General features: G+C 35.0%; 1 protein-coding gene across 1 annotated transcript in view; it reads right to left on the bottom strand.

The window, feature by feature from the left end:
* Positions 1-6,276: 6,276 nt before the first annotated feature.
* The window catches only part of RICTOR (RPTOR independent companion of MTOR complex 2), a 41,419-nt gene continuing 34,028 nt past the window's right edge, over positions 6,277-13,667 (bottom strand). The window contains exons 26-29 of the mRNA XM_052659095.1: positions 8,503-8,658; positions 8,046-8,169; positions 6,474-6,612; positions 6,277-6,351 (exon numbers count right to left, since the gene is read on the bottom strand). Of these exons, the coding sequence (XP_052515055.1) occupies positions 6,277-6,351; positions 6,474-6,612; positions 8,046-8,169; positions 8,503-8,658 (494 nt within the window). The remainder of the gene's footprint in view (positions 6,352-6,473; positions 6,613-8,045; positions 8,170-8,502; positions 8,659-13,667) is intronic.

Genomic DNA, 13,667 nt, shown 5'->3' with positions numbered 1-13,667 from the left:
ACTCTGTGGAGACCAGCTGGCTTTCATCTCAAAGAATTTACAAAACATGCTAAGCATTTTGCATAATGGTGGTTCAGTGGTTGAGACTCCTGATTCCACTGCTGGGGGTGTGGTTCAATCCCAGGTAGAGGAAGCAGGATCCAGCAAGGAATGGCCAAAACAAAATGACAACCTTCAAAAAGATACAACTGAAAATATAAAGCCTTCAAAATTAGTAGTTAAAATAGCATTTACAATGAATATATTCCCACTTAAAGGACATTTGCTACATTTAAGCAAATGTAGTTGTCTGTCCTCTAAGCATTAGAGGAAGTTTTTATATATATATATTTTTAATCAATGTAGAATTAATTGCTATGGTCTGAATAATCACCTGCCTCCTAAAATTCCTACATTGAAATCCTAACACCCAGGGATGATGGTATTAGTAGATGGGGGTCTTTGGGAGGTCATGAGGCTAGAGCTCTCATGAGTGGGATTGATGTTCTTATAAAAGACACTACAATTTCCTAGTCCCATCAAGCCATCGAGGACATACGACAAAAGAAGTCTGGGACGTGAAGAGGGCCCTCATCCAAATATGTTCACACTCTAATTTCAGATTTTCAGCCAACAGAACTGTGAGAAATAAACTTCTGTTATTTATAAACTGTCCAGTCTTTGGTATTTTGCTATAGTTATTCAGTCACTGTTATGTCCAACTCTTGGCGACCCCATGGACTGCAGCACGCCAGGCTTCCCCGTCTTTCACTATCTCCTGGAGTACTTTATACACCAGAGTTTTAAAAAGTGAAACAAACTTTCTGAAGCTCAGCTATATTGTCAGTTTTCAAAGATGAGCTGTATGATGATGAAGTGTGCTTTTTGAGGGCCAACTACATTTTTGTTGAAAAACATAAGAGTAGAAGGCAATATGAAAATGATACACATAAATGTGTTTAAAAACCAAACTATCCAAAATAAAGCTATTTCTGAATACATTTTACCACATTCACTCAATGATAACAGACCCTAACTTTGACACTGAATTTTATTCTCCAGGATTGACCATTTATTTCCCTTGTATTATTTTCTTTTGCCACTAGGTGGTTGTTGGCTAGCTTATCTGATCCAGTTTCTGTGAAAGTTGAAGTCACTCAGTCATGTCAGACTCTGCGATCCCATGGACTCTACACTCCATGGAGTTCTCCAGGACAGAATACTGGAGTGGGTAGCCTTTCCCTTCTCCAGGGGATCTTCCCAACCCAGGGATCGAACCCAGGTCTCCCACATTGCAGGTGGATTCTTTACCAGCTGAGCTGCAAGGGAAGGCTGAGTGAAATCAAATAGCTTACACAGAAAAGTTACCATCATTGCTCATTCTATATATTAATCACTAAAGTCGTAATTGTTCTGAAGATACATCTACTTTATCAAACCTTTCACAATAACCTGAGATTAAAAAATAATAACTGTAAAGATGTTTGATTAGATTATGAAGTATTTAGAAACTATAAATACCTATTTTAAAACATCTGGAACAAGCCACTACTTATTTGAAAAGACTGATGCTGGGAAAGACTGAAGGTGGGAGGAAGGGGACGACAGAGGATGAGATGGTTGGATGGCATCACCAACTCAATGGGCATGAGTTTGAGTAAGCTCCGAGAGTTGGTGATGGACAGGGAGGCCTGGCATGCTGCAGTCCATGGGGTTGCCGAGTCAGAGACGACAGAGCGACTGAACTGAACTATGTGTTACTGAACCAGATTCTTATCTGCGGTATTTAAAAGTCACTTTTACCTAGAGTTACATGTAACAGCCTCAGTGGTACATAAATCAACAATGATGGTTTTAAAATTTGAAATAGAACAATGACACAAGTTTAAGAACTTTTAAGTACATTTTATTAAGAATGTATCCCTTTGATAAGATTACGCTTCAGGAGGCTTTTAATGCCCTTGACATAAACTGTACACATTATACAAAAACAAGAAAACCACAAAAAAAAAATCAAGGTGAGCAAAACCATTTAGGGACAAATCTTATTTAAATTATACACAACTCAATGAAATATTCTTACGGAAAATATATAAATACTTTTCTATGTTACAGTTATACAATATAAATCAGATTTCAATGTCTGTTCAGTGACCTACAAACACCAGAACCTCCAAATATGTAGCAGCGTATTACTAAATAAAAAAGAAGAAAATTATGTGGTTAGGGAGCATTAAGTCTGAGATTTTTTTCACAGTCCCTTACCACTTTTCAAAACTAACTTACATCATTTGTTTTACAATGCAGCTTTAGGGTTTCTGACAGGCCAATAATGGAACATTTTTCAACTATTATCTATGAAAGTTTTTAATCTCGCCCCTCCTCTGCCCAAAGACTTTGCATTTTGTGCTAAATCAACCTATTAGTGGCAAAATTACAAGATATACTTTTTTGGCATAAATTATATTTTTCAAATTAAATATTTTATAAAGAAAGTCAAACAAAATGTGCAATTTATGCGTGCAGTGGCATAGCTATCCACCTACGTTACAAAAATACTCTAAAGGGGAGAAAATCCACATTCATTAAATAAACCTACTATAAATGAAAACTACCCTGGGAACCTAGAACTAAAAGAAAAAAACAAATGCTCCTAGAAAGATTCTCACAGATTTTAACATTGTCTGATAAGCATTTTGCTATTAATTTTACTGGTATGCTTTTATAATCAAACTCTCACTGTAGTGACAGTCTTGAAATGAAGCTGGTAATAATGGAGAGACAACGGTGACCTTTCCCAACTGACATTTTGGAAGATCTGAAATGTTCTTTTTATTCCAACAGCTCTTATCAAACTCTCTCAATTAATTGTTCCTTTTTTCCCTAATTTAATGGATTGTGAATTTGAGACAAAACTGGAAACATAGGACAAAAGGGGAAAAATCTTACTTCCAAAGGACCTTTCCCAAGGTAGTTTACAAAACTCCTCTCACACAAAATTAGCACCTCACTCTCACCATGCAAAAGTAATTGCAGTTATAATCTGGATGACAATTTGATTGCTTTTTATTGCTTAGTGATCTGTGCTTTAATGTGGGGATAAAAGGCATCCTCTGAATGGAATGAAAAAATTTTTTTTATATAAATAGCAGTAGACAAATCTAAATAAGCATTCACACCTCACTGTTAAACACTTTGCATCTGTAATATGCCCTGAAAAACTCAGCTTTAATTACTTCAAGCTCTGGATAAAAGAGCTGAAAACTATTAAAGCCACACCATTCAAAAGGACTTATACATTTGATGTTAGAGTAACTAGTAAAATAAAGTATATACCTCCAAAGAGCCTCTTTTAACGTCAATGTCTTACAGAATGCCCTTATGCTACCAATCTTTATTAGAAAAATTTTTATTAGGGAGATAAGACTTTTTCCCCCTTCAAATCTACCTAAGCATAAACAAGTATAAGAAATTTTAGACCATGTTTAATTACAAATACTAATTTCTAATTTCCTTATTTATCAGCATTTACTTAGTATGTGAAGCTGAAATCTGTTCTTGAAAAAAATTTCAATTAGAAACAATTCACTTTACAATTAGAAATTCACAGTTTATAACCAGCACAACTGCCCAAATTCCTCCAATTCAATAATTACCAGTAGTACAAATTTATATGGACTAAGATTAATTCTAAAATCTTGAAAAACTACAGTATTGACATTATTTTGGTATTTTATAGTCTGGTAATATCTATTACATATAGATGCTTTTTTCAATTATTTCTATTACCACTGACAACATCCCTAATCTTTTCTGATATAATTTAACATTTTAAACACCTAAGTAAATCACTTGGCACTGCATGTGAGCATTTTTCATCATAAAAGTCTACTTTTATACAAATAAGTACTTAAAGAAAACGTATTAGACCTGTCAGTGAAACATGGATAAACCAAATAGCACTATACATTTAATATAGACATCTTTTTTTTTTTAGATTATTGAGAACCACAAAGCTGAGTGTCTCCCCAAACTAAGTGCTAAAGGCAAATATTATGATATATACATACATATCTTTCAAAGTAATAATCCAAAAAACCGTTCAGGCTAATAGTAACAAAGACTTCATTTCAGGATTGATGAGTGAGGTGGGGTCCAGGGGTGAAGGGGGGTGGGGGTGTGTGTTGGGGGGTGGGGGTGTGTGTGTGTGTGTAACAAAAAAGAATTTACTGTTAACTTTTGAGGGATTAAACCACAGATTTTATACTCTATATTAACTGAGGTAGTGTTTAAAAATGAATGTCTAAAATATGTTAATCCCATTATTATAAGATTACTACATTACCTCCTTTGGAGTTTTAAACCACTATTTGGTCTAGTATCTCTGACATTTGGTTCTCTGGAAGGCAGTTTCATCATCCAAGACCAAAGACCAAGGTGACAGGCAACGTTCTTAGAAGTACTGTTGACATTTAAATAAACACTTGGGTTCAGTGATAAATTAAAGTTAAAAAAAAAAAAAAGCATCTGTTTTATCTTCAATTGGATTTTATGAAAGAAAATCTGAAGAACCACTTTTTAACATAAGCAGCAGCTTACAGCCCTTATCTGCTTTGTTATAATGTAAGTTGCTACACAGTGCACATAAGAACAATTCACTGAAGTGCAGTCAAAGAGGTGTTATGAAGTGAGATGAAATGCTTCATCTCAATTGGAACTTTCAGTGCCAGTAAATTAAAAAAAAAAAAAAAGTATCTCTGTGAGTTATGCTTTCTAGTTCACAGGGTTCTTTACAGAGATCTCAAAGAACAAGCCCATTATAGAAATGAACTGTAATAAGCGAAAATACTAGTCCCCGTACTATGACTGTGTCAGAGCTGATGCGTAACTATAAAAATGGTCTAAACAAATCAATTAAAAAAGGGTCCTAATCAGTCCAGCTGGATTTTTTTCTACTTATATGTAGACCTCAAAAAAGATCCTTTCATTTACAAGCATTCTAATGATGATGGCCATGTTTTTATATACAAATTTGCATATATGTTTAATTCCTGTAAAGATTTCCAAATATCTTTAGACATACACAAATTCAACAAATAAAACTCTGCCCTCAAACAAATAAAACTCTGCCCTCATCAACTTTAACAACTTCACAAATGTGATAAAGGCAACTACTGTACTCATAAACTCACCTATCACTGCATTTAGTCTGTGCAAAACAAGAACACTGATATAAAAATTAAATTACTGCTGCTTTAAAATTTGGTACTTAAGGCTTTTCACTACAATTTTTAATCGTAATCATGTTTCACCAAGGATTTTTTTAAAAGAAACTATGGCTCTTCTTTTCCCATGGAATGTATAAATTGTAGGCAACCTTATCCTTTCCTCAAGAGATCCAAGGTGTTATTTAATGCTTTCTTTTACTTTAGATCTAAATTCATAGTGCTTTGTTCAAGTTCCTGTTAAAATGGTGATGTGGGAAGCTAATGGAAATGGAAGTGCACTGAAAACATATGCATTTTATAAATGAAAAATACTCTGAATTATAAAATAATTGTCTGATTTTAATCAGGAACTGTAGTGAAAAACCTTAATCGGTTCAAATAGCCTATAATAACACATTGCAACAAAACTAAAGAGATGGAAAACAAGTTAAGAAACTTTATGTAAGTCTAGTCACATAAAAATAACTTATAAGTCCTGGTTGTTGAGGCTCTTCTTTCGCTTTGAGGTTAAAAACCTCTGAAGTAGTGTTATAAACATGAAGAAAAAAGTGGAAGGGCCAAAGATCCCCTTCTAATACCAGCAGTTATAGAACATCCCATTGTGCTAACAGGATGCAGCCTCAAAGACACTGATTCCTGGCTTCCAAAATTAGTTAACAAACAAGGCATCTTTATATTTACTCTAAAAAAGGAATTTAGAAATAACGGTGTGTAGGGTGCTTCTGCATACCGTACTGTTCCACTGTTATTATGCTCTTAAAATGAAAAGTAGAAAACCCATGTAGGTACTCAGTGCTTGAATCTTGCATACAATGGTAACTAAAACTCTTAAAACTGTGGTAATGAATAATGAACCCCCAAAGGGGCTCCACAGAGGGGAGAGGAAGTTGTTTTGGTTAGGGAAGTCCGCAGTTCCAACTGTTCATGTACCAGTAATTGCTGGAACAGCGTATAGAAGATACTCCTGTCTTTGCTGCCCAGTCAGTCGGCTTTTTTGAGGCTTTTAGAAGTCCACAAATATGAATATATATACATATAGTCTACATCTATATACATCATAAATATGAGGTCAGGATTCAGCAGATGTATCAACTATAGGTTGCTTTGGTGGTGTTGCCAAGACAGCCTCTGCTTCTTCATGCATCTAGGAAAGAAGTGGTAAATTATTAATGACTTTCTAGTCTATCAACAGATATAATCTCAAAACTTTTAGTTTAAATCAAATATTTTTGAAAGATAAAGTTCAGAAGTACAAATGCTACTTACTTGTAAAAACTGTACATCCTGAAATAATTCTTGTATGAACCTCCGACATGGAAGTCTAAATGTGCAGTGTGACAGCAAATGGGAAACCTCAGAGTAAAGGCATATGTCATCAAATGTTTGAGGATACTTCTCTTTAATTCTAAAATGAAAGAAAAGACTAGGATGTGATAAAAATTATAATAATGACTTGCCTATTTTCTTTCAAAATATCATTTTTTAATCTCTTTTCCTCTGGATATATAGATCAAGTGACATACCTGGAGTGAGGGCGTATAAGAATATAAAATAGTAAATATTCCTACCTCACACTTAAATTATAACTGTTTTAAGTTTGGGCTATCTCTTAAAATGATAAAAACCCAAATACTTCTTAGAAAGTGCGAAATATTCTTTTTCACTAGCCTGAGAAATTACAAAATGTATTTATCGGCCCAGAGTAACTCAAGTAGTTTTAAAACTACGCTTTAAAATAGAAATAAAATTAAAAGAAAAAAATAAAATGAAATTTTAAAGTTAAACTGAAGTTAAACTTTGACTGGGCTCTGTCTTTGTATCTTTCAGCATTTAGTCGTGGCTCTCACCTGGTCTAGCACCTCAGAACCAGCAGTGGAGTGGGCTAATACAGGTGAAGGACCCTCTACACTTAAAGCTTCTGGCCAGGAGGTCTGCAGTGGGGGCCTGGTATATGTGCTACTACATTTTGTAAAGTTCCACGGGAGACCCTGAAATGCATTTCATTTTTTGAGGACCACAGCTTTAAATAGTGCATAACAAAGATGTTGAAGATGGCCTGAATATTCTTTAATCATGTTGCTGTGATTTAGAAAAGCAAAAAAGAGCCTGCAACTTTTATTAAAAGAAAGGAGTAAAAATAGGGAAAAATTAAACCAAGAAAATGTCACTTATTTTTATGTATGCCAGCTTTTCTTGAGCTTTATGGTCTCAGAATTCTTCCACTTTCTTAAAAACTGTTGAGAAACCCCAAAATCTTATTTTTTGTGGGCCATGAAAGTGAAAGTCACTCAGTCATGTCCAAGGCCTATACAGTCCATGGAATTCTCCAGGCCAGAATACTGGAGTGAGGGAGCCTTTCCCTTCTCCAGGGGTATTCCCAACCCAGGGATCGAACCCACATCTCCTGCATTGCAGGTGGATGCTTTACTTTTACTTTTGTGGGCCATAGCCATCAATAATTAACATATAAGAAATTAAAATTTAGAAAATTTCAAAACATTTATTAATTCATTAAAAAAATAAAATCATTACATGTTAACATACATATATTTTAATGAAAAATAACTATATTTTCCAAAACTAAGAAGAGTTGCTATTGTTTTACATTTTTACAGATCTTTTTAACGTCTGGCTGAATAGAAAACTGTTGGATTCACATACCTGCTTCTCCATTCAATTTATTACCATATGTTAGTTTGGTTGAAGTAGATGAAGAAAATCTAGGCTCACTCAGATATGCCATGCAGTTGAGAACTACTGATGTAAAGCAAACTGATCAAACTTTTTAAGTATTCACCATAAAAAAGCAAAGAATACTCATGCTCAAAGATTACTTACGTTAAAAGCCCAGTTTCATGACATTTAGTTGAAACTGAACTACTCAAATTAATGACTAATCTCAGAACTTCTTTGCGAAGGAGTATACGGCACATTGGTGTATCATCTGGAATTGTTTTAACCCCTGAAAAGATCAAAATATTTTATCTGTATCACAACAGAAAATTACTATAACTCATGGAATTTGTTTTTAAACTTTACCAAAGACATATATAAAACTAAGATAAACTGCACATGACCTGCCAATCATTTTGGGATCAAAATTCTTTCTAATGAAAGCAGACAGCTAAGCGAGTATGTATCAGCAGCTGATATAGGTACAATAGTTGACTAAATATACCTCAATAAAAGTAAGTTGTCATAGATTTGAGACAACTAATGAACAGCACTCATCATTAACAACAAACAACTAAGTACAGTTATATTAACAAGTTTGGATTTAAATCTGAAAACCTACCTAGTAGCAATTCTGTACTTTTGGTGCTGCTGGCTGAGCCTTCTTGAGACACTCCATCACTGCATCCAGAAATGCCAGAAAATTTCGAGGGAACTACTTCTAAGGGATTATGGATAGTTTGCTCACACCAATCAGAATATGGAATGTCTTGAAGGTCTGAAGAAATAAATTAATTCAATAAACAGATCAAAACAGCTAAATTACTATGCTTGCACTGTATACCACAAAGGAATGGTTCCTTGTAATTTCCTTCCAGTCTCTTCAATAATTATTTTCCATGATGAAGATTTTCAAAGTAAATTTACAGACTGCTCAGATAGTAATGTGTTAAATTCTAAAGACATTTATACATAAGATTTTATTTTTCTAAACTACAAAAATAATAAATATGTGTTTATTTAAAGAATTCATATGAAGATATATATAGAATAAGTGAAGGCCTTTTACCTACCCCTCTTCCATGCCTCCCACCCCTAAACTAAACAGCCTTCTCCTTAAATATATAAAAATTCAAATCGTCTGCCATTTTAAATTTCTCTCTCTTCCTCTTCAGATGTATAAGTGAGATTACACTGTATCTATTATTCTAGCACTTGCTAGTCCTACCATTTAATAATCACCGATATAACAATCATAGTTCTCCAGACTTATCAGTTCCTTCCATAGGGTTAAACTTACTATACTATCCATGCATTGCTAAGGTCCACTCTTAGATGGGATTCTAAAGTCAACTAAACGTCTTAGTGGAGCTAAAATAACATCAATATTTTTTAATTACAAGTTCCCCGAGCACTTAAACTAAGTGAAATGGAAATCAGAAAGTCTTCAGTTATCCTTTTAGGAGGTAACACTGGGAAACCCAAAAAATCATGCAACCTTAGTACGCTAAGCAAAGAGATTTCAGAGAGAAGAAACACCATCAGTCAAATGGTAAGGCCTCTTGATAGTTAGTCCTATTCTCTTTCCACTACAGTACACTGTCAGAGTAGTAATAAGAGTTTTTTAAAAGTCCAGGAAACTAGACCTACATCAGCACATACTATTCTCCCTATGCTGCTTCAGCAGAATAGATGTCACTACCTCATCTCACCTTTAAGTACTTCCTAAGATTAATAGTGACATAATACTAAGCAGAATACGTTCTGGTTCCTCAGGATATCAACTTAGCATAGTTTTAATATCTTAGTTACTAAGAAAATCATGCATCTGTCAGGTACTTAAAAGTAACATATGCTACTTAAATTATACAGTGATTTTAAAAATAAAACTACTGCCAAAAGATCTGAGAACTAAAGATGTACTTAAAAACCAGTAATGCTGAATAACCAGGTAAGTATTTTGGACTCAGTAAGCTTCCCAGGAAGTAAAAAGACAAAATATTCCAGCTCAAAGAACAATAAGAAAATTATACGTTCCTTTGTCAATGTTGTTTTGAAAATGCTGACATTGTTCCTTTGTCAGCATTGTTTCTGAAAAGTTATAAACTTATTCATTTCAGCCTCATCTGCAACCAGTGACGACTCCTAACATTTCTAACCTGTTACAACCACATTTTATTTCTAAAGATATCATCCATTCTTATTCCAAAAAAAAAAAAAAAACCACCCACGCCTCTAACTAAACAAAGCCCAAACAGTTTCTCCCACTGTGGTGGTTTAGTTGCTAATCATGTCCGACTCTTGCAACCCCATGGACTATGGCCTTCCAGACTCCTCTGTCCATGGAATTCTCCAGGCAAGAATACTGGAGTGGGCTGCCATTTCCTTCTCCAGGAGATTTTCCTGACCCAGGAATCGAACCCAGGTCTCCTGCATTGGAGGCAGATTCTTTACCAACTGAACTACAAGCGAAGCGTCATTGGAGTCTTCTTCACATCTTCCACTGGAAGAAGTGAAAAAGCATCCCAAGAATAGTGATAACAGAAGGCTTTTAATCCATGAGGTATCTTTTATATGAAACTTGCTAAATCATATGAATAAAAATTTTTTATGAAGTAATTACATGTGCTAAATGGAAACTTCAGAGAACATGTGGGTAGAATATTGGCACTATTTATTAATTAGCAGTATATGGAGAACCAAAATTTCTTGAAATTGGGAAGCTAGTTGACCTATTTCTTCTTAGGCACAGAAGATAATGTCTAGCACTCTGCTAAAGGCCAAAACCGTGCATACTAGACTGATGATATTGACTTTTAGGGACCTTAATTTTGAAAAGTATTCAATGCAATGAAACTTACACTTATACACTTTTACTCAACACATTTTATTTCAAGATTATTTTTAATTTGGATGAAGCATTACGTCCATAAACTGAACCTTTTTATCTATGTAACTGACGTTTACTTAACTGTAGCTGCTGCTTTTATTGTTTCCTCTTTTTAATTAATAATATTCTGTACTGTCCTTAGTTGCTCAGTTGTGTCCGACTCTTTGCAACTTTGTGGACTGCAGTCCGCCAGACTCCTCTGTCCAAGGGGATTCTCCTGGCAAGAATACTGGAGTGGGTTGCCATGCCCTCCTCTAGGGGATCTTCCCAACCCTGAGATCGAACCCAGGATGCCCTCATTGCAGGCAGATTTTTCACTGCCTGAGCCACTAGCTCAGCTTTATTTTATCTTTTAATTAAAAGTGGAGACATGAAGTATAGGATAGATCAGCCTCTAAGAGACTGCATACCTTCTTTATACCCTGTATCTGGGCATAATTATGTGAGAAAGAATAAAAAGCTCTAGGGAAAAAAATTATGTAAGTCCATATGGGTTAATTCAGAAAAATCATAAGCTAAATTCTTCCTATCAGAAAGTGAAGTCTCCAAATAGCATATTAAATGCTGAAAGAATTCATCAAAAAAATCAAGAATTTCTGTGAGGAGCTCTGATCCACTTGATCATCATTTCTCCTGGGCAGCAATAACAAGGAGACTGTTGTTGAAATGAACAAGGAGATTTTCCCTAGGAACACAGTAAGATCATTCTAATTGAACTATCAGAATTTATGAAAGAATATTATTTCTAATGTAAACAACTTAGTGTGAGTCACCATTAATGGACAGCTTAGTGAATGCTAATCTCACACGTTACTAAGTACCAAAACTACACCATAAGCCAGGTATCATTATTCCCATTTAGAAATTTAAGAAAAAATTAAAAGTAAAGCTCAGTGAAACTAAGTATATTGCCCCAGATCAAATAATAAGACGGAAAAGTTTGGCTTTGAGCCTAAGTGCTCTTGATACCAAACCTCACACCCTGCTATGTTTACACCAGGCGTCTGAGTATTTCCTGCAGCCCTGGCACTTCCTAGTCTCCTCCATCCTCAGCTGTACATTTGGGTGAAGACAGGGAGATGGGACACCACCTGGTGTTCCCCTTACACCGTCATCTGCAAACCACTGATCTTTTGTATAGACTGCTATTGAAACGTGGGTTTTACACCTAATGTTTTTGAAAACCACCACTGTCTCTTTAGGGCCTTCCTTTACTCAATGTAATCTCTACCCACTCCTCACAAATCGGTCAGTTTAATAACTCAGACATTCAAACCAATCTCCTTGCTATTATCCTTTATAGTCTGCTGACTTTTTCCAGTGCTCTCTTTCACAGATGGACTAGTCTAAAACACCAGTCTAGCCCACTTTTAGTTGGTTAGCTACAATATGGCGAATGCAGTGGTATACATACAGTGCACCCCAAAGAAACATAAAACGCAGCCAACATTTTGCCTTGCATACTTAACAAAACATTGCATAAACATCTGAGAAAGTGGTAGACACAGAATACAATATTAGGAAACATCCTTATCGCCTTTCCTCTGAGCTTTAACATTTTCTGAACAACTGCCACCAGACTAAAAGTTTTAAAGAATGAAAAGTCTTATGTTCAAGTCCTGATGTCTCTTTAAAATTATCATTACACAGCAGAGGGACAACTTCAGACTACTGCAGACTACAGTAATCCAAACAGTGTGGTAATGGCACAAAAACTGACATATAACATATAGATAAAGGATAGAGAATAGACAGCCCAGAAATAAACCCATGAACATATGGTCAATTAATCTAAGAGAAAGGAAGCAAGAATATACACTGGGTAAAAGACAGTCTTTTCAAAAAGTAGTGCTGGTACAACTGCACAGCTACATGTAAAAGCATGGAATGTTCAAATGAAACATCAGAACATTCTCTAGCACCACATACAAAAATAAACACAAAATGCATCAGAGACCTAAACTTCTAGAGGAAATCAACGATACAACACTATTTGACATAAACTGCACCAATGTTTTTTTGGATCTGTCTCCCAGAGTAATTGAACTGGAAACAAAAATAACCAAAATAAAAGCTTTTGTACAGCAACCCCCTCCCCCCCAAAAAAACACCACACATAAAACAAAGCAAAAAGACAACTTACAGACTGGGTGAAAATATTTGCAAACAATGCTTCTGACAAGGAATTCATTTCCAAAATATACAAATAGCTCATACAGCTCAATTAAAAAAAAAAAAATCAAAAAGTGGGCAGAAGACCTAAACAAGACATTTTTCCAAAGAAGGCACAGATGTGACCATGAAAAGGCCAACAAGCACATAAAAAGATGCTCAGTACCACTAATTATTAGAGAAATGCAAATCAAAACAACAATGAGGTATCATCTTACACCAGTCAGAATGGTTATCATTAAAAAGTCTACAAATAGTAAATGCTGGAAAAGGTATAGAGGAAAAATGAAACCTCTTATACTGTTGGTGAGAATATGAATTGGTGCAGCCATTATGGGGAATGGTTTTTTAAGGTTCCTTAAAAAACTAAAGAGTTACCATATGATCCTGCAATCCCACTCCTGGCATATACCCAGAAAAAACCATAATTCAAAAAAATACATGCACCCCAATGTTCATAGCAGCACTATTCACAACAGCCAAGACATGGAAGTAACCTAAATGTCCATCAACAGACAAATGGATAAAGAAGTTAGAATATTACCCAGCAATGAACAAGAATGAGATAATGCCATTTTCAGTAACCTGGATGGACCTAGAGATTATCGAATTAAGTCAGAAGAGAAAGACAAATACGTGATATCACTTATATGTGGAATCTAAAAATGATACAAACGAACTGATTACCAAAGGGTAATGGTTACCAAAGGGGATGGGCGGAGACA

This window comes from Budorcas taxicolor, chromosome 20 (assembly GCF_023091745.1).
Source record: "Budorcas taxicolor isolate Tak-1 chromosome 20, Takin1.1, whole genome shotgun sequence".
NCBI classification, from domain to species: domain Eukaryota; kingdom Metazoa; phylum Chordata; class Mammalia; order Artiodactyla; family Bovidae; genus Budorcas; species Budorcas taxicolor.
The sequence above is the reverse complement of the archived record's forward strand: the minus strand, read 5'-3'. Positions and strand labels throughout refer to the sequence as shown.